Genomic DNA, 24,777 nt, shown 5'->3' on the forward strand with positions numbered 1-24,777 from the left:
GAATACACAGGAGTTTTGCAAAAACAAACCAGGTAGTTGAGTATCAAAAGATTTCTGCTAATTAAAGAAAAAAAACCAAACTTCTCAAGCTAGTGAGTTTAGCACTTTTCTATGCATGGGAAGATGCAAGAGTCTGGGCTTATTGAAATCATTTCTCTGAAATGCACCTTAAATATCTAGGGCCCGTATCCTGCTTTCTTCCTCCATCCTGAATCGTCGCAGGTTACATGGTCGGGGGGGGGGGGTGCGGGGGGGGCAGTGGCTGAGGGCTTGATGGCCGCAACATCCTTTGTTTACTGATATGGCAGGCGACACTTTTTGTCCACAAACCTCATGTCAGTTTTTGGATACCCCTGTTCTTTTTTTACAATTTTTTATCTATCTATCTATCTATCTATTTATGGCTGCGCCCTGCAGCTTGCGGGATGTTAGTTCTCCAAGCAGGGATTGAACCCACGCCCTCGGCAGTGAAAGCTCAGAGTCCTAACCACTGGACCGCCAGGGAATCCCCCTGAGACCCATATTCTACTAGAGCACATTCTGAGTTTCCCTCTTAAAGAAAGGCTGTGGGAGAGATACATTTTCTGGATGCATTCATATACGAAATTTTCTCTTTTCTACCATCACACTAGGTTAATAATCTGGCTGGATATAGAACTCTAGGCTGAAAATAATTTCCCCTAGAACTTTAGAGGCTCCACGTCACTTAGCCCTCGTTCGTTGCTCCTTTTTTGAGACCCTTTCTGGCTGTTCTCTGATGCTTCTTCATCTGGATGAACTTAAGAATCATTTGGTCATGCCTCCTCCCGTAATTCATTTGAAGTCACTCAGATTATATGAAACTTTAATTAAATTGGTAAATTAAGTATACGTGAGAGATGAATGTTTCCCTATGTATTCATGTTCTCTGTTGCTCAGCAGAATTTCGTACTTTTATGCATTTAGGTTTTCTACATAATTTTATACATTTCCCCACTTCCCCTTTCTGTCCTTTCCGGCACATCTGGTGCCTGAAGATTAAGACGTCCGCTGGACACTGAGGCAAACTCTCTGTAGTAGGTACCAGGTCACGGGAAACACTAGAACACGGCAAAAAACTTTTCTTCTGGTCTGTGGTCGGGGCCTTGGAAAGTCGTTGACCCGTGGTCATCTTGCCCAAGCCACCAGCGCCCTTCCTCCAAATTAAAGGTAATGAATGGGGATGGACTGACTGGAAACTTTAACGCTGCTCTCCGTCCTGCTGAGAGGGGAGCTGTCCAGTGGTTCCTGGCTTCCTTTACTTTAGCCCCAGCCAGCAGCAGGAAGCTCCTATTTTGGTGCTAATGAGGCCTTTGTCCTTACTTTAAAGTCCTTTGGGTTCATTCTGGGGGAGGAAAGGAGTTTGTAAGCCAATGGTTTTCAGGCTACCATTACTCCAGACATTAAGATACAAACATTTTTTTATGGTTTTTGGTACGCAATGCCAAACAGCTTCGTAAATGTTAACACAGTTTTCAGTTCCAGCAACAATGTTTAAGTGCCCATTTTCTCCCACCTTTACTTGCATAGAATGTTACGATTTTCGAAAGCCTCTGCCAAATGTAACAGGCTAAAAACAATATTTTGTTTTAATCTGTATTCTTTGATTACCAGTAAGGTCTAAGGAAAAGGCATTTCTAAACCTCAGGTTTTATAACAGAATTCCACCCCCACCCAAGACCCTTTATCCTGATTCTAATGAAACTGCTAGTGTTTTCTAAGCAGAAATTGAACAAAGAAGAAATAGTCCATGCCGAAAAATTGTCGGAAAACACTCTGAAAGAGCATATGGTATGACATGGACCATTATAGGGAGAGATGGTTTCTGGTGCATGAAAATGACTTTTATTGGCTTTGGTGGCAGCAGGACATCAGTGATGAAGCATCTTGATCCTAATTCTCTCACTAGAACACCGTCACGGCCACCGTGGGGAGGCCAGAGGGGAGACAGACGCAGAGAGTGTGCCCGGCCAGGACCTTCCAGCCCCTGGACAGTGGAAGCCCCCAGCCATGGGGACTGCTGCTGGCCCTGCAGTGGTGGTGGAGGGGGGGGGGGTCTCGCCTGAAACTGACGGGACTGAGGAGCCCCAGCCCAGAATTGCCCCCTCACATCAGTATTTCGTTTCAGACACCAACATAAAGACCTCCATCCTATCACCTGAATCTGAGGACCTCAGCGAGAGTTTCACAGGAGGACAGAGGAATACGCTTTTTACTGAAAAAACACCAAACTTTCCACTGACTGTAACTCACATCCTGTGCTTGTAAATCTCTTTAATGTCTCAGAAGACATCCTTGTTAATGTTATCAGAAATTCCCTACCTGGTACCGATGTCACACTTCCACTGGGGAAGGAGGAACACCTCATGACTTCTGAACGTTCTGGGCTATTGAGAGCTGGATCACACAATTTTTAGATTCTGATTTTAATGGGTTTTTACAACTATCACAGGCCTCTCTTGGTGCCCTTTTTGCTGTATGTTGTCCAGCAAAAAACCCGAGAAGCACCCCGCACTGAGAGCTCCCCAGATCCGGGCTCCAGGTGAGGGCTGGACTCCACGCATCCTGATGAGGTCAAAGGCATACTTTTCATTCAAATTAGCTCGTCCCCTGTGAAGCCCAACTTCGAATATGCCCCTTCTAGGAAGCCTTCCCTGCCTGAATCCCTCTCTCTCCACCAGCAAGATACTCCCAGGCTGAGTCTCACACACATGCTCAGTTTTAAACTGTAATGATTTGATTTGCCTGTGTTGAGACACTGTTTTGAGAACCCTCATCAGTAACTCAAATAGATATGAGTTTCTCTCCCCATCCTGAATGCAAAGCTCCCCCAGGGCAGTGGCTAAACTGTCCCTCCACCCAGAGCGCCTCTACATGGGGGCATTTAGGAAGCAGGAGGCTGGCTGGTCCTTTGGGGAGGCTGTGAAGCCACACGATCTTTTTTTTTTTTTTTTTTTGGCCACACTGTGTGACACGTGGGATCTTAGTTCCCTGACCAGGGATCGAATCCGCACCCGCTGCAGTGGAAGTGAGTAATCTTAACTGCTGGACCGCCAGGGAAGTCCCACCACATGATCTTAGGATGAAAACTCTGGCCACCTGGAGCTGAGTCCCTCATCTCCTCACAGACCCGAAGCCTTCCACGGCCTGACGGCGTGCTCCCCAATGACAGTGTTCTGGATCGGGGAGAAGAAAGGCAACCCCACGTGTAGGAACCACGGGCCCCTGGACCACAAGGACCACAGCGCGGCTGAGCCGGGACGCCTGGCTGTTCCGCAGGCTTCCAGACCCAGGCAGCCGGCCGCGCGTCGCGGGAATCAGCGGCATCCACGGAGACGCTGCGGTGTCCGCCATCAGGAAGCAACGTCACGATCCCAAGCGTGAAAACAAACACTTTTAGGCCCATTATTTTCCAACACGTCCGTACTGACTGGAGGGCAAAGCGCCCACGACTGCGGGCAAAAATGTCACACTCTGAGGATGTCCCTGCATTAGGCATCGACCAGACCTCCCCATCGGCAGGAATACCTGCTCACCCATAAGGAGCACCATTCTGCCGGCGCCAACAAGACACTCCCTAGGAGACAGCCTTCCTCCTTAGTCTTGCCAGGGGCCGTGGCGACCCATGACCCGCAGCAGACCGGGATCATGTTAACCATTTAACGCCCAGCCCTCTGTCTCAAATCCTATGGAACTGTGCTTTGACCTCTAAAGGGCGGAACAGTTCTTGGAACTATTTCAGAGGCTGTTCCCGGGTTATAATCCTCAACTTGGCTCCAATAAGATTTTCTATTTCTTCGTTAGATCAGCTGATTAATTTTTCTGTCAACAGTGCCCAGGCTGCGTGGACCCCGGGACTCCACATGCCCCCGCTGGTCTCCTCCATGGCTGTTCCTTCTGGTCCTTTCGCTGGGACACCCTCCTCTGCCCTGACAAGTGTGGAGTCCTCAAGGCTTGTTCCTTGGTCTCTCTGTGCCTCTGTGAAGTTGTGATTTATAGTAAGAAATGCACCTTTGCTCTTTGTCCTGGTTCCTGGCACAGAGCTCCTAAAACCTTTGTAATTTTCTGTGTAGGAGCCACGGGGGCATCTTTTGTTACAATATTTGGTTTCTGTCCTCGGTTCCAGAAACAGCTTCAGAGCAATAAAGGTGAAACAGGTGTCTTTTTTTTTTGGCTGCATTGGGTCTTCATTGCTGCACGCGGGCTTTCTCTAGTTGCGGCGAGCGGGGGCTACTCTTCGTTGCGGTGCGTGGGCTTCTCATTATGGTGGCTTCTCTTGCTGCAGAGCACGGGCTCTAGGCACGCGGGCTTCAGTAGTTGTGGCACGCAGGCTCAGCAGTTGTGGCTCGTGGGCTCTAGAGCTCAGGCTCAGTAGTTGTGGAGCACGGGCTTAGTTGCTCTGTGGCATGTGGGATCTTCCCAGACCAGGGCTCGAACCCGTGTCCCCTGCATTGGCAGGTGGATTCTTAACCATTGCACCACGAGGGAAGCCCAGAACAGGTGTCTTTTGTTACTCATAACAAACCCCTTCCAACAACACCAGCATTTATGTTAATGAGGCAATTTTTTTTAAACCCCTAGATGACTGAAGGATGGGGCTGGTTGCCAGGGGAACCAACCACGGGATTAGAGGGTTGGAACTTTCTGTCCCACGCCCTGACCTGCAGGGGCGGGAGAGGGGCTGGAGGTTGAATCAATCACCAAAGGACAATGATTTAATCAATCATGCCTCTAATAATAAGCCACCACAAAAACCCAAAAGGACGGGGTTCAGAAAGATTCTGGGTGGGTGAACACATCGATGTGTGGGAGGGTGGCACGCCCCAAACTCCAGGGGACAGAAGCTCCTGTGCTCGGGATCCTCCCGGACCTCGCTCTATGGATCTCATCTGGCTGCTCATCCGTATCCTTTAATATCCTTTGTAACAGACCAGTAACCTCGTAAGTAAGCTGTTTTCCTGAGTTCTGTGAGCTGCTCTAGCAAATTAACTGAACCCGAGGAGGGGGTCCTGGGCACCTCTGATCTACAGCCGGTCGGTTGGAAACACAGGTGACAACCTGGACTTGTGACAGGTGTCTGAAGGGGGTGGGCAGTTGTGGAGGACTGAGCCCTTAACCTGTGGGGCCTGACGCCGTCTGCAGGTGGAGAGTGTCAGAACTGAGTTAAACTGCAGGACACACAGCAGGTGTCGCAGAATCACCTGGTGTGGGCCCCCCACACCTGTTCACAGAGGTGTCAGAAGTGACATACTAAGAGCAGAGGAGCCACACGGGAGGGCTTTTCCTTAGTGCTTGGGGCCCAGGTGACCTCCACGCTCACGGCTTTAATGCCACCTTATACCTGCCCTGTTCAGGTTCACATCACTCATGACATGTGGCTATTTAATTAAAAGTAATTAAAAATAAAAATTCAGTTTTCCAGTCACACGAGACACTTCCCATCAGCAGCCCATGTGGCAAGTGGCTACCGCATGGGACAGCGTGGATGTATCACACTTCCATCATTTCAGTTCAATTAGACACAGCTGGTCCATTCCCTGGGGCCCCAAATCTCTATTTCCAGCTCTGACCTGCCCTCTGAACCCTGGGTTTGCTATCCAGTTGCCTCTGACATTGCTACCTGCATACTTCACAGACATCTCAGACGTAACATGATTCAAAACAGACCATTTTCCCCCCCAAATGTTTAATAATCCTGTCCAGCCTGCTTTACAGATTACGAAGCATAAATTTTAATTTATGCCCTGAAACTTTAATACTTCTGTGATGGTTAATTTTATGTGTTGACTTTGCTAGGCCTTGGTACCTAGATATTTGACTAAAAATTATTCTAGGTATTTCTGTGATGGCATTCTTAAGACAAGATTAACATTTAAATTGGTGGACTTTGAGTAAAGCAAATGACCTGCCATACCGTGGGTGGGCCTCACCGAATCAGTTGAAGGTCTGAATGGAAAAAGACTGATCTCCCCCAAAGAAGAGGGAATTCTGCTGGCAGATGGCTTTTAGACTCCACCTATAACACCAACTCTTTCTTGTGTCCCCAGATTGCCAGCCCGCCCTGCAAATTTTGGATTTGTCAGCCTCCACAATTGCATGGGCCAATTGCTTAAAATAAACATCTCTCTCCCTCTCTCTCTCTGTGTATGTGTGTGTATATATCTGTGTGTTTACACACATACACACCCACATCCTAGTAGTTCTGTTTCTCTGGAGAACCCTGACTGATACACACTCCAAACAATTAAATCACTTTGTTCAGTAATCATCGCCATCAGTGCCAGGACCATTTGGACTTTACTTACATCCTAGTGTGAGAAAGTCAAAAACAGAGCTTTCAAACATTTCTATTCCTTCCCCCTCAGCAAATGGTCCTGTCAGCCAGACACCTGGGTCGCCTCTGACTTTCTCTTCTCCCCACACAGCCACTTAGTCACCACGTCTAGCTGGTTCTGCATCTCAGATGTATCTCGAATCTTCCTCTGCCTTCCCACCCACAATGCTGCCACCGGCCTCCGCTAACGGGTGAACAGGGAAGTGAGCTCTCACCACAATGCCTACAACCTCCCAACTGCAGCCCCTCTTTCATTCTTGTCCCCGGGACAGTTCACTTTTTCACAGAGAGATCTTTTCAGAACAGGAATCGTGCCTGTCACCGTTCAGTGCCGTCTGCCGGCCGTCGTGGAAGGCAGGCGGCATGGCAGGCCACCTTCCCCGTCCCCTGCTAGCCTGGCCGCAGGCACCGGGCGCTCCCTCGGCTGTGCTCCCCGGCTCTGGAAAGCTCCCCCACTTTGTGCCACTGGCTCCTTCACGTCCGCTCTTCAGCTGGAATTCCGCCTCCTCGGAGACCTTCCCAGCCTTCCTGGTGGAAGTCAGGTCCCCTTGTTCACCCTACAGCCCTGTGTCTCTCTCATGTTCTTCCACAGTTCGTTTATTTACAGTGTTGCTTGTTACAGGTTTACTCACTTGTTTACTGAACGTCCACCTTCTGAGGACAAAGAACCTGTCTACGTGCTCACCGCTGCCCTTATTACTGTGAGTTAGGCCTGGCAAGAAATGCTTGTTGAGTGAATGAGTACAGGGCCCGGGACAGCGTTTCCCAAAGTACACTCTGTGGAATGTGATTTTTAGGATGTTCTAGGTCAGGATTTGGCAAACCACAGCCTGCAGGCCAATCCTGGCCCTCAACTTGTTTTTGTAAATAAAGTTTTATTGGAACACAGCATGCCCATTTGTTTACAAACGTCTGTGGCTGCTTGGGCGCCACAATGGTAGAGCTGAGTAGCTGTGACAGAGACCACAGATCCACAAAGCCTACCACTGGCCCCCAACAGGAGAAGTCCGCTGATTCCTGTTACGGGTGATTATATTAAAAGTTAGAAAGGTTCTGTGGCTCTGACATAGGTTGAGCTAAACAGAGTCACACAGGTTTCTTTAACAAAGGACTTCTTGAAGTCTTTATGAGTGCTGTGAATCTCCAAAAGTGTGATATAATATACAGTTTCCCAAGCTTATTTGAGCAGGGAACTCTTTTTAGTGGTGCTTTCTGGTTCTTTAGATTTTGAAAGATTTTGAAAATGCTGGCCAAGGTCTTGAAACCATGAAGGTGAGAGTTCACCAGGGTTTTCTTTGAAAACCGGGTGACAGGAACTTCTCAGCAGCCACAGTCAACTGGGCTCCACTGTGTTTTTCTAGGTAACAAAGGAAACTGAGAACATTTACCAGGGGTGGCGTTCTGCAGTGTAGACCTGTCCTCCGTAGTTATCTGTGCTGGAATCAATACCCCAATTTACATCTCAAGTCCACAAACCTTACCCCGGTTGGGATGTATCGAAAGTATGAGGAGTTCCCCTTGTGTGTTCTGGAGGGTAACCGGGGTGGTGGGGGGGACTTACCTTCTCCTGACTGTTCAGCTCCTGGTACGGGATGTGAGCAGGCAGGTAGGTGTGCAGGAGAGCACACAAGGCCAAGCCATCACTCCAGCTGCTGCTGAAATTGGTGATATCGATGTTCTGTGGGGGAAAAGCAGCATTAATCACCAAACCGTGCCAAGTCACAGACTATGAATGGGACCGTGCTAGGATCCATGTGCGTATCCGCCTCTGGGTTTGCAGTAAGACAAGATCAGACTCCACCCAGTCTGCCGGCAGTACCTTTAATTTTGGTGCCAGGATTGGTGGCCTGGTGTTGCCCAAATCCATTCACAGAAAAGCACAAGGGACTTCTCTGACGGTCCAGTGGTTAAGATTCCATGCTTCCACTGCAGGGGTAATGGGGAACTAAGATCCTGCCAGCTATGCAGCATGGCCAAAAAAAAAAAAAAAAGGCACGAGAAAAGTCTTTGGAGCTCAAAACGCTAGGGAACTTCTTTTTTTTATTATTAATTTTTATTGGAGTATAGTTGCTTTACAATATTGTGTTAGTTTCTGATGTGCAGCAAAGTGAATCAGTTATATATATACATATATCCATTTTTTTTTTTAACGATTTCCTTCCCATTTAGGTCACCAGAGAGCACTGAGTAGAGTTTCCTGTGCTATACAGTAGGTTCTCATTAGTTATCTATTTTATACATAGTAGTGTATATATGTCAATCTCAATCTCCCAATTCACCCCATCCCACCTTCCCCTCTTGGTAACCATAAGTTTCTTCTCTACATCTCAAAACAGTAGGGAACTTCTGCCCACCCTCTGGTATGTCAAAGGCTCTGACATCTTACTCTCAAATTAACCTACTTAGTCAGCTTTGCACATCCCAGCACCTCCCAGCCTTATGTGGCCAAAGAAGAATCATCACCATCACCACCACCATCACCAACATCATCACCATCACCATCATCATCATCACCAACATCACCATCACCATCATCATCACCACCATCACCATCATCACCACCATCACCATCACCATCATCACCACCACCATCATCACCAACATCATCATCATCATCACCATCACCATCATCATCACCACCATCACCATCATCACCATCATCATCATCATCACCATCACCATCACCATCATCACCATCACCATCATCACCAACATCATCACCATCACCATTATCACCACCACCAGTATCATCACCACCACCAGTATCATCACCATCACCATCATCACCATCATCACCATCACCACCATCACCATCATCACCATCACCATCATCATCACCACCATCACCATCATCATCATCACCTATGACCCCAATTAACAACAGGGAGACCAAGACTAAACAAGAAGACCTTAAAAACCCACATGGCTTATTCCTGCCACTACCCTCTTCTCCCCATAACTTGGGGGCGTCTCGGTGGGGAGAAAGCCATGCTCAACAGTCTCCTCACCAGCATGCCAAACACCCAGGGGCTGAGGCTTCACAGGGAGAAAGGAGCTCCTCCTTCAGGACAGGCGGGGACCCCGGGAGCTGCCTGGCAAACAGTGATAAGGAAGCCAACATCCAACTTGACAGGCAGCAGCCCACAGAGATGACGGTTCCCAGGCAGGACCCCCGGTAGCCCCAGGCTACCTCCACCTCTTAGACCCTCACACCCACCTGCCTCCTTCTCCTTGACCGAGCTCATCCTAACAGGGCTGGTTTTCTTCCCAAGTTCACAAGCTCATCCTGAATGAAACGCCAGGTTCCCAAGCCCACCGACTCCTCACCGCTGAGGCTGATCTACACAGCGGCTGCCTGAATGTGTTGAAACAGCCTGGGAGAGGCCGTGGAAGCGCCTGCGGGAGGGCACACCCCAGGGGGCCCCGAGCGCAGGCCTGTCCTGGGCGCTCTCGGTGGAGGAGGTAGTGTTGCCGCCACGCGCGCAGCTTTACCTGAACCAGGACACGTCGGGGACCCAGGGCCACATCTGGCCTCTCTAACAAGTCTTTTCCCGCCTCCAACTGCAGTCCAGGGTGGTCCCGGGACCCCAGGACGCCCCTCTGGAGCGCCGCCGTCAGCTGTGCGTCCTGCTCGTGGTCTGGTCTGCAAGCACACTCCCACCCCCCCGCGAGGGAACGTGGCCCAGAGCACAGCCAAACACACAAGCTGCCAGGCACCAGTGTGACATAAACGTCTGAGAATCCCCCACTGGGAGGGGCCAGTCTGTCCTCAGGCTGGACGCCACAGCCGGGACCCCTGACAAGTGGCTCATCTGCATCTTTGGCTTCAAAAGTCTCTCTGGGGACTCTGGAGCTACCTGATGAGGCCTGGGGGCTGCTCTAGACATGGGAAGCGCGTTGATTTTATACCTTCTGAAGAGGGAAGAGCCGGGCGGGGCCACGATCCATCCAGCTCACTCCGAGTCTCCAGCTTTCACAGCAGACGCTGGGCTGGGCCAGCAGACCCTGGGAAGGGGAAGCCGGGCTGGGCCGGGCCAGCTGCAGGGAAACCCGGCATCACGGTGAGGGGCGGTGTTTCCAAATGCTCCGCGATCCAGACTTACGGGGGCAGCAGGGCAGAAACGTTTGCTGAGTGTCTACAAGGTGCCTGTCGCTGTGCATTTTCTCACTTAACTCCCAGAACCGCCATGCACGGTAAGCGGTGTGGTGCTCATGTGACAGGTGAGAGAGCTGAGGCGAAAAGAAGTGCTGCCGGTAAACCAGAGTCACGGGCCAGCTCCCGCCCGCCCGGCCGCGGGCACGCGTCCTCTTGCCGTGTTTCCTTCCTCCTTTTCCCTTTCTTTTCCCTCTCCCTCCCTCCCTCCTTGACTTCCTTCCTGTGTAAATTCACTTTACATTGAAAGCGTTTAACACTTGGTAGATCTTTCTTTTCCTAAAACATGAAAACATTTTCTACACTTCTCTCTCGTGCCGTCTATGACACAAAGCATCATTTTTCTCCATCTGCACAATCTTCACTGGCATTTGGAGAGGCCAAAGGGACCCAGAGGGATGACAATGCCATCCACCTCACAAAACCAAGACGGCACCCTCTGTTTTAGTTCACTGAACACCACTCAGGAACAGCTTTTGATCTGAAGTGTAAATGTCCTCGTTTATTGAGCAGGTCGAGACGAAAATCTGGTGCGACCAAAGCCAGGGTTGAAAAGTCCATCAAAACGACTCATGTCCTCAGGACAGCGCAGATGGCCGGGTCACTTCCAGGAGGACAGCCGCTCGCAGGCCATCGGGGATCGTTGAGACACACGCGGACCCTCACGCTTTAGCAGCGGGACCACCCAACACTCTCCCAGACAAAGGAGGCAGCGTCCTAGCTTGTAAAAAAAGGAATAATGGAAACTCCAAATCCGGTCAGCTCACCAAATCCAACATCTGGGTCAGGAAGGGCTTCTCTTTCATGTCAACAATTTCCCAGGTTTTGGACTTTGAAGAGTTCTGACTCTGGCAGAGACAGACGGCATCAGGCTATATGATTCGTCATTACATTCATTCCAAGAACATGACGCTATCAAAAAAACCTGACCCTTTTTATCTCTGGGTGGAACAACCCAGCTCTAGTTCCCTGAAGGTCATCTGAAACTGTCCATGGTTCTATGTGAACAACAAGAGTACAACAATTCCCACCTCAGCACAGCTGGCGGGACAGCTAAACACGTGTGCATCTATGGTCCCTCTGGTCAGAAGGTGAGGGCCAGCGTGCAGAGGCATCAGGCCTCAGCGGTCGCCCTGTTGCTATCACCACCCCACGTGCTTCCTTACTGCCCCCCAAGGTATATTTGGGCGAGTGAGGGGTTAGCTGTGGGGTGGCACGATTTGATGACGGCCGTGTTTTTCGCGTGAATCACAGGCAAGGGGTGAGCGGATGTGCCCACCGGGCCTCTCTCACTCGGATCCCCGTTCACCTGTGGACCCGTCTTCAGATCACTGACCTGGGCGCTCTGAGGGTCTCTGGTCAGCAGACCGAGGGGGCGCAGGGGACGCTGAGGACACAGGGGGATGGCCTCGCCGAGCAGGGAGCCGGGGCTTCCTGGGGACGGCATGGCCTTCCCGGGGGCCCTGCAGACTGGACCGTGCGGACAGCTTGGGGGTGCCGGTGGCAGCACGGGGACCACCTACCTCTGGGTAGGACAAGAAAGGCACCCAGGGTAGCTGGGCAGGGGCTGTGGGCCCAGCCCCACTGTCGTGACCAGAGAGGTCAAGGAAACACAGCAGGAGGTACTCGAGGATGGGACCGGGGCGCCGGGTAAGGGCAGAGAGAGGACCGTTTCCTGGGCCAAGGAACAAGGTGACTACTGACTCCAGGCCCCACCCCTGGACAGGATGAAAAGCCTTCTTTTCAGCTGGGGATGCCCAAGATCGGCTCAGCCTTGGTGAGGGGTGAGGCTTGCCGAGCTTGCGGGCCACAGTCCTCACTGCTCACAGGTGCACTGACCAAGGACAAGAACACAGACACCCTGTGAGTGCTAATACGATGTCTTCCTCTTCCTAATGACCCCTCAGCTGAACCTTAGGGCTTCATCAAAAGAATAACGTAGAGAAAAAAGGAAAACGGCCAACAAGGCATTCTACAAGATAGATCCTCAGTTCTTTTCCTTGTTACTTATTCCCGAGTAAAATTGACTTCGGTAACTGCTATCCTTGACTGGAAGTGGGTAACTGGAAGGGAACACGAAGGGGACTCTGGGTGGGGGCGATGCTGTGTGTCGTGAGCCGGACGCTCGTCACGTGGGCTATGTGCACTTTGTGAAAATTCACTGAGCTGTACGTGTGTATGTACAATAAAACCTACATCAATAAAACAGAAAGGAAGGAAGGGAGGAGGGGGAGGGAGTGGAGGAGGGGGAGGGGGGAGGGAAGATGGATTAGGAAGGGAAAAGGAAAGAAACTGGGACCCTGATCTTCTTAAGGGGCTGAACTGTGGCCATTAAAAAGAATGCCAACATTTTGGAATTTAGGTACTATAAGATTTACTGGCGGGAAAAAGCAGAGCGACAACCAAAAGAAACTTGCTGATTATTTTCCCAAGGGAAATTACTCACTGCAAATTATCTTTAACTTTCTCTGGGATATAAATACCTCAGAGATATTTCTGAGTGAGAGAAAATTCTGGGGAAAGAAAGGCTCAGATATAAAAAAAGGTAACATTCTGAGCATCTCCAAAATAGGTGAAGTTTCTAGGAGCACTTAGAAGAAAATTTCGTTAAGATAAGAGAATTCTGTCCTCAGGGCAGCAAAAGTCATTTGAGAAACGTGGAAATACTGAAGAGCACAGGGGAAGCTAAACTAACTTTAGTGAACATCCAAGAAAATAATCAGAGTGGCTGAGACTGTAGACAAGTTCTAGAAGGGCGAGCGGAGAAGCAGCACTCCTAACGCAGAGGGACAGAGCAGAGCAAGACCCAACACGCCGCAGCATTTGCTTCTGGAAGCTTCACTTCATTTGCTTCTGTTGCCTGGAAACACCCACCAACATCTGGTAAAAACATGAACCACTCTGCGGAGCCTACACTGGTGGGTCCCGTCAACCCCACCGAGGATGTGGCTATGTTCCCACCCCGTCTTCATCTTCTCTCAGGGTCTCTCTAGGCTCTTCTGCTAGATTTCTATGAGTGGGTCGACTCTGTGTGCACTAAATGCACGAGTTTTTAAAAAGTTAAAAGGAAAAAAAAAATGAAGGTTCTGGGAAGAAGACAGGAGACTGATTAGAAAATGCCGTCTGTCCCCTGCTGTAGGGACCAGCTGTCCTGGGCACAGGGAGGCCTTAGCATCCCCTCGCTGGGACCTCCTGGACCTTTTTTGGAGACGTCTTATTGTCACAGCTGTAGAAGCAGACTGAGGTTTTTTTTGGGGGGGGGAATGTAACAATTTATAGCTCATGGAGGATACAAGCAGCTCATTCCTCAGCAAGGTTCAGCTCGTCTAGGAAGGAGTCCTGGGGGGACCAAGCTTCCTTTGAAGATTTGGTGAGAAACAGTACAGAGCACGTGCACACATGGGGGGCGGGGGGCGGGTGAAATCACCACAAAGGCGGCCTGCACGCCCTCCCCTGCCCGTGACCCGGCCTCACTCCCTGCCTGGATACGCGTCTGCGTCCATCCCATTCCAGGAGCCGGTCCAGCCGCGGGCTACCTGGTGAACCCCCGAGTGGCCTGGACCCACACATGGACAGCACAGTCCTCAGCTGTGGAGTCATGGAGACCCGCCTGTGGACCACAGGGGCCCCTCTCTGCAGATTCTTCCTTTCTGAGGCCCCGTACCGCTGAATGTCACTGTTTTGGGTGCCCACTCTGATCACTGCCTCCCACCCCCCGAACACGCCAGCTCTGCACCATGATGGAAACTGTTCCCCAGCAGAGAGCTGTGACCATGGGGTCACCTCGTGAGTTTCCCTTCTCTCAGAGATTAGCTGCCTGGAGATAAGTATATCTTATCAGACAGCTAAATTTATAAGCCAACATCAAACATTATTAGAATATAGATGAACGGGTTTATCATCTTGGGGAAAGAAAGCCATCCAAGGCACAAGATGCAATGAGCATAAAAGAACTGAGAGAACCGACTACATAAAATTAAGTTTCTGTAGGACAAAAATTAAAAACAAGATAGATGCATACATACAGCAAATGACTAATATCCAGAATATATTCCTTTAAACCATGAGAAAGAGAGAAACAACTCAAGCAAAGACTGGCAGAGGAATGAACTGGTGAGGCGCCAAAGAGGAGAAACAAACAGTCAGAAACGTAAGAAGAGGTGTTCAGTCTCACCGGAAAATAAAAATAGCAAAATATTTCACTCAACCAATTGGCAAAAATGAAATAGATGGTAAATTCACATAGGTAATGAAGATACGGGGAAATAGGTATTCTTATATTGGCTGATAGGAATACAAATTGGTACAGGCTTTTAGGAAGGCAATCGGAAGCATTTTTTTTTTTCATTAAAGTATGATTTGATCAAGTAATTTCACTTCTAGGCAACTTTTCTAGAAGAAATAGTCAGGCATCTGTCTGCCAAAGACATACCTACAAGAATGTTTACGGCAGCATTATTGTTCAGAATGGGGAACTGGCAATACCCTAGGTTGTCTACCAATTAAGCTAAATAAACTTTTCTTTTGAAAAACTTAATAAAAAATCTGTAACTCAGTTTTCTAATCTGTATACGTTCCTATGAAGCTCGTGGGAAAACTCTGATGTTCTGGTTTTTGATATGTTTGCCATATGCAATAACTTCTAGATACTCGGTGTTTTTCATGAATTATGGGATAAACGTTAGTCTAGAGGGTTGGTCCTGTATTCTTCTACATCATCATTGACTTAGTTGAGGAAATCTGGGAGAGACAGAGAGAATAACAAATGCATAGATTCAGACGCCAAAAAGATTTCAATAAATCAGAAACAGGAACCAAATTGAGCTGACATTCAACCAAATTCTTCATCTTCTTTTTGTATGTGTTTCCTGTTTTTTTCTAAAATGACTATGTGCTACTTTTACAATTAGGAAAAATAATACACATTATTAAAAATATTAATGGCATCAAATACAGACAGAATAAGCCAATGTAGATTCCAACATGATGAACGAATCTGAGTCCTAATAATTGTATGTTTCTATATTGAATAGTTCCTTGGGTTATGCCCTCTTTTCTTCCCCTCCCCCCACCCAAAATTTTGAGGAAGAAGAATACAGACTTGGCTGTAGATGAACAAAGGAAAATAGAATTAAGAACTTGCTAGAAAGACAGCCTAGTGACCGTAATTTTTTTCCCCTGTGATAGATTAAAGGAGGCTACAGAGTCTCTGAAATCTTCCACTGGAGGGGCTGAGTGTACCCTCCTCCTCCTGAAATCTGGTTTGGCCTTAATAGTTCACGTGAGTGTGGAGGAGTGACCCGTGGGACCCTCAAGACCGGGGCACAAGGAGCCTTAAGCTTCTACCCAGGACTCGGAACACCGTCTCTGGGAGCCCCGAGGCCCCCGGTGTGCGGAAGCCCACCCCAGCCAAGGGCAGAGGCTGTCTGGAGAGAGACTGACCAGCCCCCAACTGTTCCAGGTCCCAGACATGGTGCAGCAGAGCAAGTCAAGCCTAAACTGAAGACTTGAGAACAAAACACTGTTGTTATTCTAACCCACTAGGTTTTGGGGTGGTTTGTTGTACAGGTATAGGTAACTCAGAACTTGCTTCATGTACCTCTTTTGTGTCTGCTGCACAGTGGAGAATGGAAACCAACCTTTTGTTCCTCAAGCAAATAACTTTGGGGCTTCCTTGGAATTCCTTTCCTCTCGTGATCCTATTCGTATCATTGTTTTAATCATTTTTTTCTCTACTTAAGATTTTATGTGGCTAATTATCTCTCAAATCAAGTCTGAAAACTTTTGCTTATCCTTTTTTTCCTCAGTTGTACTAGTCACATTTTAAAAAATTATTTATGTATTTTTCATTTAAAATTTTTTGGAAAATTGAGGGGCAATCAATGTACAATATTATGTGAGTTTCAGGTGTACAACATAGTGATTCACAGTTTTTAAAGGTTATACTCCATTTATGGTTATTACAAAATATTGGCTATATTCCCTGTGCTGTACAATATATCCTTGTAGCTTATTTATTTTATGTGTAGTGGTTTGTATCTCTTAATCCTCTCTCCTCCCTATCTTGCCCCTCCTCCCTTCCCTTTTCTCCCCACCACTAGTTTGTTCTCTGTATCTGTGAGTCTGTTTCTTTTTTTGCTATATTTACTAGTTTGTCTTATTTTTCAGTTTCCACATATACGTGATGTCATACAGTACTTGTCTTCTCTGTCTGACTTATTTCACTGAGCATAAGATTTAAGATTTTATGGTCATCTCTCTGGAATCCGTAAGGTGGATTAACAGGGGGTAGGATGAAGGGGCCTGACCTACTCCAGCTTCAGTATGTTCCCAATCAGGTATGGCAAATGTACGTTCATTATTATACTACATACTCCTTCTCAAAACTTTCTTGGCTGTTCTTGTTTGTTCTACCAGGTGAATTTTTAATTATTTTAAGTTCATGAATAAAAAAATCCAATTGGGATTTTTTTTTAATTTATTTATTTAATTTATTTATTTTTGGCTGTGTTCGGTCTTCATTGCTATGCGCGGGCTTTCTCTAGTTGCGGCGAGTTGGGGCTACTCTTCGTTTTGGTGCGCCGGCTTCTTATTGCGGTGGCTTCTCTTGTTGCGGAGCACAGGCTCTAGGCACGTGGGCTTCAGTAGTTGTGGCACGTGGGCTCAGTAGTTGCACACGGGCTGAGCTGCTCCACGGCAAGTGGGATCTTCCTGGCCCAGGGCTCGAACCCGTGTCCCCTGCATTGGCAGGCAGATGCTTAACCACTGCGCCACCAGGGAAGTCCCCCAGTTGGGATTTTAATTGGAACTGAATTGAGAGATTAATTTGGAATAATTTACTTTTTCAACGATTCTTCCCACACTGTATCCCTGTTGAAGGAATTGAGGCCTTGAGACCCGGGAAACCGTAGCTCAGAGCAGCGAGTCTAGGAAGGGTTGCCCTTTGCCTTACATGGTGAGGACCAAGGTGGTAAGTTACAGGGGAAAGAGAACAGGAACATCTTCTGAGGATAAGGGCTTTCTGATGACAAAAGGGCTGCTGTGTCTCCAGGGACGTACAGGCAGATATGCATAACCTCTCCCTGGAGACAGAGTCAAAAGGGTACTGACATCAGAAGAGTGGCTAGAGCTTATCTTCCGTGCTTCGTCCTTCTTCACTGAACAAGCGCTGGAGCGTCCCCACCCACGACTTCCCTCCCTGAGGTTCTCTGACCTTGGCATTGTGACACATGGTCCTGTTTCACTGCACGTGCCCTGCTGCCTCACGGCCGGCCCCTGAACCACCTAGCTGGGTCCAGCCCCAAGCCAGCGCCCCTCCCGCCCTGCCCCTAGCTCAGCTTGTAGGGCTGGCCTCCCTCGGCACGGGGACAGGGGACAGCAGCTCCTCTGCAGCTTGCTGTGATGTCTCCCCTCCCCCTTCGGCTTGGCTCCCAAACAACTCCCTGCCGCGTCCTATCCCCAGGCCCAGCCCTCGTTCCAGGTCTCGTTCCAGGAGGAACACGTTTCGGGAATCTTCTTCCTCTCCTGTCCTCTACTGCCTTTTGTTTATTTCACCCATCATTTTCATTAATTTCACTCACCTTCTTGGCTGCCTCTTTCTAAAAAAAGGAGATGGTTATTTGCAGCTCTGCTGGTTCCATTCATCCTAGAATGGCCCAGTCACCCCCTTTCCAGGCTCTGTCATCTCTCTGCACCCCTAAACCCCATCCTTCTAGCTGAGAGCTTATCTGTATCCATCAAGGATGTTGTACAGAAACCTTCTCACAAACCATCTGCACCCATGGGTCAAATCTCCAGGCTGGAAGAAGAGCCCAACCCACTGCTCTGAAATCTAATTAGAGCAAATGTTCATCGAGCCCCTCCGTGGGCCAGGCGCCGAGGGACAGACAAACAACGAAGCGCGGTTCCCGGCCCCAGTGATTCGCCACGTTCAGTGGAGTCGGCAGGGCAGACACACCGTGATGGGGGGGGGGGGGTCACATGGAGGAGGCCCCTGGTGGTTGGGCTGCAGAGAACCAGGAAGTCGTGGACGGGGTTCCCCGTGTGGTTGTGGGACACTGGAGACAAAAGCCTGGGTTTTGTTTTCTTTTTGTGGCCGAAAATCGGATTGAACGGGCCTTGGCAAACCAAAACGTAAGTGACTCTAAGGAGAAAAAACACACCCGAGTTGTGACCAGCTCCTAGGCCCGGGTCTTCCTCTGTCACTAAAGCAGCCATGTGACTGTGACTTCAGGCAAATGACTCAACTTTTCTGGTTTTTAGTTTCCCCATCTTCCAAATGCCTAGATTAGAGTCGGTTAGATTATATTCATGCTATTGAAATGATTGGCTATGCAACCTGCTCTTCCAACGAAAGCTTCTGCAGAAGCTTCTGCTGAAGTCGAGCCTGAAAACCAGAAGATAAAATGCTCTCTTGCCAGCTCCCGCGTCTGTTCTGTCCTACACTGTCCAACACAATAGCCACTAGCCACGGGTGGCTGTTTAAATTAGTTAAAATTAAATGAAGTTTAAAATTCAGGTTCTCGGCCACATTAGCCACCTTTTAAATGCTCGGGAACCACGAGTGGTGAGTGGCTACCATGCTGGACGTCACAGATCTAGAATGTTCTAATCAGCACAGAAAGTGCTACTGGACAGCCCCGCCCTGCACTTACACAAACATGTATATTTATCTCCTCTCCTTTTATGCAAATGTAGCAGACAGTTCTGCATCCTGATTTTTTCCCTCTCACCAAGATCCACAGAGATAGGTCTTTACACCACATAACACAGAAACGGTTACAGTGTAGAAACTAGGAGGCTGGATTCTGAAGCCAGAAGTCCCGTCACTTACTAGTGGTATGACTGTGAGCAATTAGGCAACTTCTCTGTGCCTTGGTTTCCGAATCCTTAAAGTGGATTTGGAATAGATACCTCATAGGATTGCAGTCAAGATTAAATGCACAAGGCACAGGTAAGCATGCAGAACAATGACTGCCATATGTGAGATACTCACTATACACCAGCTCATTCTCATCTCCGTTCTTTCCTATGACATGCATGGACACAACAGACGTTTAGGCTGTTTCCAGTCTTTTGTTATCACTCTGCACACATGTGGAACAAATTATGATGGATTCTGCCAAACTGCCCTCCAGGACGTTCTTTCATCTTATTCCCTCCCATGCCCACCCCACAACATACCAGTGGCTTCTCTACACATTTGTAAGGGAATCCACAAAGTTTCAGGGAACAACATGATTCTGTCCATCCTACGATGTTCTAAACACTCCAAACAGAATATTTTTAGTAAGGAAAAAAAACCATTTTTTAAGGGAAACAGCACTTGTATATTTTTGGATGTGCTTACTAAGAAAATAATACATAATAGCTAAACAACTTGTGGAGGAATTCTGTTCTAAGACGGAGTTTAATTTATACTAGACAAACAATCTTCAAGCCAATCTTAACCTCCCACCCCCAGAAAGACTGAATTCAGCCTCCGAAATCCGAAGCTTCCTGTGGCTGGAACGCTTCTTTTTCCCAGATGAACGTTTCATGATTAAGAGAATGGAAAAAATCCTCAGTGCAGAGTCACTTGGGACCGTTATTATCTAAACAGACTTGCGAGCTGCCCGGGGGGATGGAGAGGGAAGGGCGGCAAACATCCAGGCCTCAGCTCTTACTGAAGGCAGGATGATGGCGTTTGGTGTCCGGTGGTGCCGCCCTGCCACACCGGCTGCTGGTGTATCTCATCTCCAGAGCACCCCCCGGCAGGGAGCAGACAGGAGGAAACATTCTCGCACCATTTTACTTTCAAAATCCTGCTCTTGCTTCCTGAAGCTGGCAGGACGCCTAACATTTCTATGCACACGGAGAAACGTATGCACTGGCAATGTAAGAACGCGGGCATTTCGTTCCAATGATCCTGTGAAGCCACAAGACTCAGCTAGCTCACAGCGAGAGCCTCTAATGCCGCCCCTAAAGCCCACCTCCTCCTGCCCCCTCCCTTTCTCCTGCATTTCGTAGGAATGCAGCAGGTTGGAACGGACAGGATGTGGGTCCCCCGGCCAGTGGCCTGTTGGGCTGCCGACACTCCTACCCACTCTCCCCGACAGCCCCTCCCCAGCCCACACCCAGCCCCTCCCCAGCCCACACCCAGCCTGCCCTCCATCCCTCTCCCTCTGGGACCCTCTGCCTCTAGTTCCTCAACACAGACCTTTATGACCTCGGAACGCTAGAGCCCAAATCCTCGGGGACCAAAACACTCTCCTTGTCCTGGAGGACACGGAGGACTTACTCTACCGGCCTTTCCAGTAGGTGGTGGTGACCGGGGGGCGGGGGGGGGGGGACTACATTCCAAAGCTCTGAGAAAAGGGAGCGAAAACAAAACAGCAAAATACTCCTGCTGGAAAAGGCTGACCGTCTCACACAGCCCACAGGTACGGGTCTAACATCGGGTCAGTACAGAGCCACGGAGAGTGGCAAGTGGTCCCCAGAGCTGTGGTTCTGGGGCACTGAGGTGTCCCTGCTGAGTTCACCCACGAGGCAGGCGGAGGGCTGCAAAAGCAGGGGGGTGACACCTGCCCCAACGTGGACGAACCTCGAGGACGTATTGCCCAAGTGCTACCAGCCGGACGCAGAGGGGCAAGCGTCGCGCGGGGCCACTTCTAGGGCACCTGGGGCGGCAAACTCACAGAGACAGAAAGAGAACAGTTTACTCGGGGGAAGCGGGAATCACTGTTCGGTGGGGACAGAGACTCAGTTTGGGAAGATGAGAACGGTCTGGGGGTGGAGGGCGGGGACGGCTGAACAGCAACGTGAATGTGCCTAATGCCGCTGAGCTGCGCACTTAAAAATGGTGAAGACGGTCAATATTACGTTATGTGTATTTTACCACAATTATAAAGAGAGAGAGAGAGAGAGATCAAGGACAAGAAAGACACGGGGCTGAAGGGATGGCTCCTCCCACAAACACCAACACAAGTAGCTAAGTGGGTTTCACTGACAGCAATGGATGCTCCCTGGGTAATTAAAAGTATTTTCAAGAATATCCTGCTCTACTCAGCAAGCGGCTAAGTAATCCTGCCCAGTTCGGATTCCATCAAATCGCTGTTCAGAAGTTCTGCTTGGCTGTGCTGTTGGCACCGTCTGTCCCTGGAGCCCCTGCACAGCTGCACGTGTGACCACGTGGTGTGGCCACGTCCACTCCTTCTCCCCTCGCCCAGCTTGCTCACCCCCCGACCCTTCCAGGTTGCTGTCTGACCCCCTCCTCTCCAGCTCACGATGCTCCAGATGGCTCCCAGGTCTCCCAAGTCCCTCTCCCTCTCAGGCACGACTCTGGCTTTGACCGCTTCCCTGGAGGCTGACCCATCCACCTGGCCTGAGCAGCCGGCCTGCGCTCTGACCCCAGCTCTGCCTTCTGAGCCCAGCAGGAATCCCCGAACCATTTCTCATTCATTCGACTGGCTTTTTAGCTCTACATTGTACAAACCTGATTTTGATGAAAAAGGTCTCTTTATTCTACTCAAATTTGATAAGTACTGACCTTAGCTTAATCTTCACTTGGATTCTCAGGTGGGGACACCTGTGCTTTTCCCACCTTTTCAACCCGCATGCTTACCACGGGTGCCGTGGCTGGAAATCAGTAAAAAGAAAACCAGTAGGAAAAGTATACTACAAACTAAATAAGACTAAATCCATACTAATAAGCCACAAGAAAATGTGAACGGACTAAATTTCCCTATTCGAGGAATTTTCAGATTACACATAAAGCTAAAACTATTTAAAAGAAATCCACTTAAAGCGAGTAAAGACAGAAAACAAAGGCAGCACAAAGATACATCACGCAAATAAAAGCTGAACAGCAACGGGAACAGTAATGTCGGTATCACAGAATGTAAACTTTCAGATCAAAAGGTTCAACTGAAATAAGAGGAAAACGTATAAGAGCTACAAACCCTTAAATCTGGTATCAAAATACCTAATGTTTAAAAACTCTTCGAAATCAAAGATTTTGACAAAAACCGCAATCAGAGTGAAAGACTTCAACGAATCCCCTGACCATACAGTGAGGGGCACTGTCCAGCCTAAACCACGCAACAAGACAAATGTCCTTTATGACGAATAGGGTACAGAAAACAATATGCTTCATACTAAAGAACAGCCATAATCAAGCAGAGATTTCCCCCAGGGATAATATACCATATTAACAAATACCATACACCATGACCGAGTTGGAATTTGGCCCCCAGGGATATAAGAATGTTTCCCTATTAGGAAATCTGTTACATAATCTATTTATGTTAATTACATAGATGGGTTAAAAGAGAAAAACACCTGATGGATTTATTGCTCAACAAATGCCAAAAAGGAATTTGATACATTTCTTATCTATTTCTGGATTAAAGAAAGAAAAACCTCTCAGTAAACTCAGAACTAAGCTTCCTTCAGTGGGCAGAGTGTTTATCAGGAAACAACACAAAAATCATATTTAAAGGTGAGATACTACTCACCTTGAATGCAAAACAAGACAAGAATATCCATCATCAAAAGTTATTATAAGGGCTTCCCTGGTGGCGCAGTGGTTGAGAATCTGCCTGCCAATGCAGGGGACACAGGTTCGAGCCCTGGTCTGGGAGGATCCCACATGCTGTGGAGCGACTTGGCCCGTGAGCCACAATTGCTGAGCCTGCGCGCCTGGAGCCTTTGCTCCGCAACAAGAGAGGCCGCGATAGTGAGAGGCCCGCGCACCGCGATGAAGAGTGGCCCCCGCTCGCCGCAACTAGAGAAAGCCCTCGCACAGAAACGAAGACCCAACACAGCCATAAATAAATAAATAAATAAAAATTAAAGGAAAAAAAAAGTTATTATTCAACATTTTATGAACTTTTATGAATGAAGAAAACAAAAAAAGTACGAGAGGTATAAATATTGGAAAGAAGGGGGAAAGTTATTATTTGCAATAGTCTGCCTCAGAAACTCTAGAAAATCAACAAATACAACCAAATAATGAAAAATGAAGAGCTGCAAACACTGTGATCAATCACAAGGACAGGGAATGTTCTCGGAGCCCTTCCCACGGCCCTGCACGTGGTAAGTACCTGCCGGTCACCTTCCCATTTTTCTGCATGGCAGCCACTGGTGGCAGAAAACCAGACCAAGAGACCAGCAGAAGAGCCTGGAAAGTCCAGATGCTGAATCTCCATTTATGTCTGGGTCTATCAAGTGGTTTAACAAAGACTGTTCAATAAATGATGCTGAAACACAGAGCCACTCATTGAGAAAAAAAAGTTACGACTCTACCTGGTAAAATAAACACAAATTGCACAAAAAAAAAAAAAAAAAAGGAAAGATTTAAATGTTCAAAAAAGAATATCTGGAACCACCGTGGCATCTGAAGGCTAAGATTTTAACCTATAAATAGCTCTGAGACTCCTGGGTAAAGAAGGCAGACGGACACACGTTCTTAATATCATTCTCTCTCAAAGGCCCTTTAAAACCACAGAGAAGAGATTTTGTTTTTTTCCCCCCAAAGGTATTAACTGACGAGGAAAAAGGAAACGGGAAAGGAAACAAAATTCTGGCATCTGAAAAGCGGATGCACTGGAAATAGCTGACACAACAGACCTAAGAAAACGAAATCCCAGGGCAGCAGGGGCAAGAGCGAAGATCCAACCTGACTTCAGTGCAGAACCTCCCCAAGGTCAGGCGATTGGCACGAGCACCGGGGACGTGGCGACAAAGGCCGTTAAGACCAGGAGGCCCGGGGCTGGAAGTCCGTGCACAGCGGTCAGAGCCACAGATGCCCGGGCGTCTCTGTACATCCCGGGGCGGCCCCTCCACGCGGCCGAAGCCTGGAGAGCAAAGGGGGGGGGGGTCCCCGGACTGGGGGGTATCGACCACAGTGCTTATCTATTTCTGGATTTAAAAACAAATTCCCAGTAAATGCAAAAGAGAAGCAAGATTCCTTTCGTCAAGAGAGCATTTATCAGAAAACAATACAAAAATCCTATTTCATGGTGAGGCATGTCCCGAAAACAGGGAATCAAGAGGTATTTACCGGGTGCCCAGGTGGCGGACAGTCCCGCCCCTCCCCACTGACTCCTCTTCTCTGATCTGCTGCCCCAAACCTCCGCTGCCCTCAGGCAGGAGACCGGAAGGTCCTTCTCTGGGGAACCTGACCAGCCCTAGACACCGACACCAGGAGTCTGTCAAGGGCATGGCACGAGTACAGCACTCCACAGTGACAGCCTGAGTCACAAGCCAGGAGCTGCCAGTCAGCTCTGCAGAG

The 24,777-nt window shown here is 48.7% G+C and overlaps 1 protein-coding gene across 6 annotated transcripts in view; it reads right to left on the reverse strand.

Annotated features, from left to right (window-relative positions):
• The window catches only part of SPECC1 (sperm antigen with calponin homology and coiled-coil domains 1), a 265,582-nt gene that overhangs the window by 12,091 nt on the left and 228,714 nt on the right, over positions 1–24,777 (reverse strand). For 4 of the 6 annotated variants that reach the window (XR_009499670.1, XM_059908106.1, XM_059908101.1 and 1 more), the window contains one exon: positions 7,914–8,030. Coding sequence is in view for 5 of the 6 variants with exons in the window: in XM_059908106.1 (XP_059764089.1) it covers positions 7,914–8,030 (117 nt within the window). In the remaining variant the exon portion in view is untranslated. Of the gene's footprint in view, positions 1–7,913; positions 8,031–11,067; positions 11,354–17,018; positions 17,244–24,777 lie in introns of those variants that run through there. The other 2 variants (XM_059908102.1, XM_059908103.1) reach the window with 2 other exon arrangements.

The sequence above is a fragment of the Balaenoptera ricei genome, chromosome 20 (genome assembly GCF_028023285.1).
Source record: "Balaenoptera ricei isolate mBalRic1 chromosome 20, mBalRic1.hap2, whole genome shotgun sequence".
NCBI classification, from domain to species: Eukaryota; Metazoa; Chordata; class Mammalia; order Artiodactyla; family Balaenopteridae; genus Balaenoptera; species Balaenoptera ricei.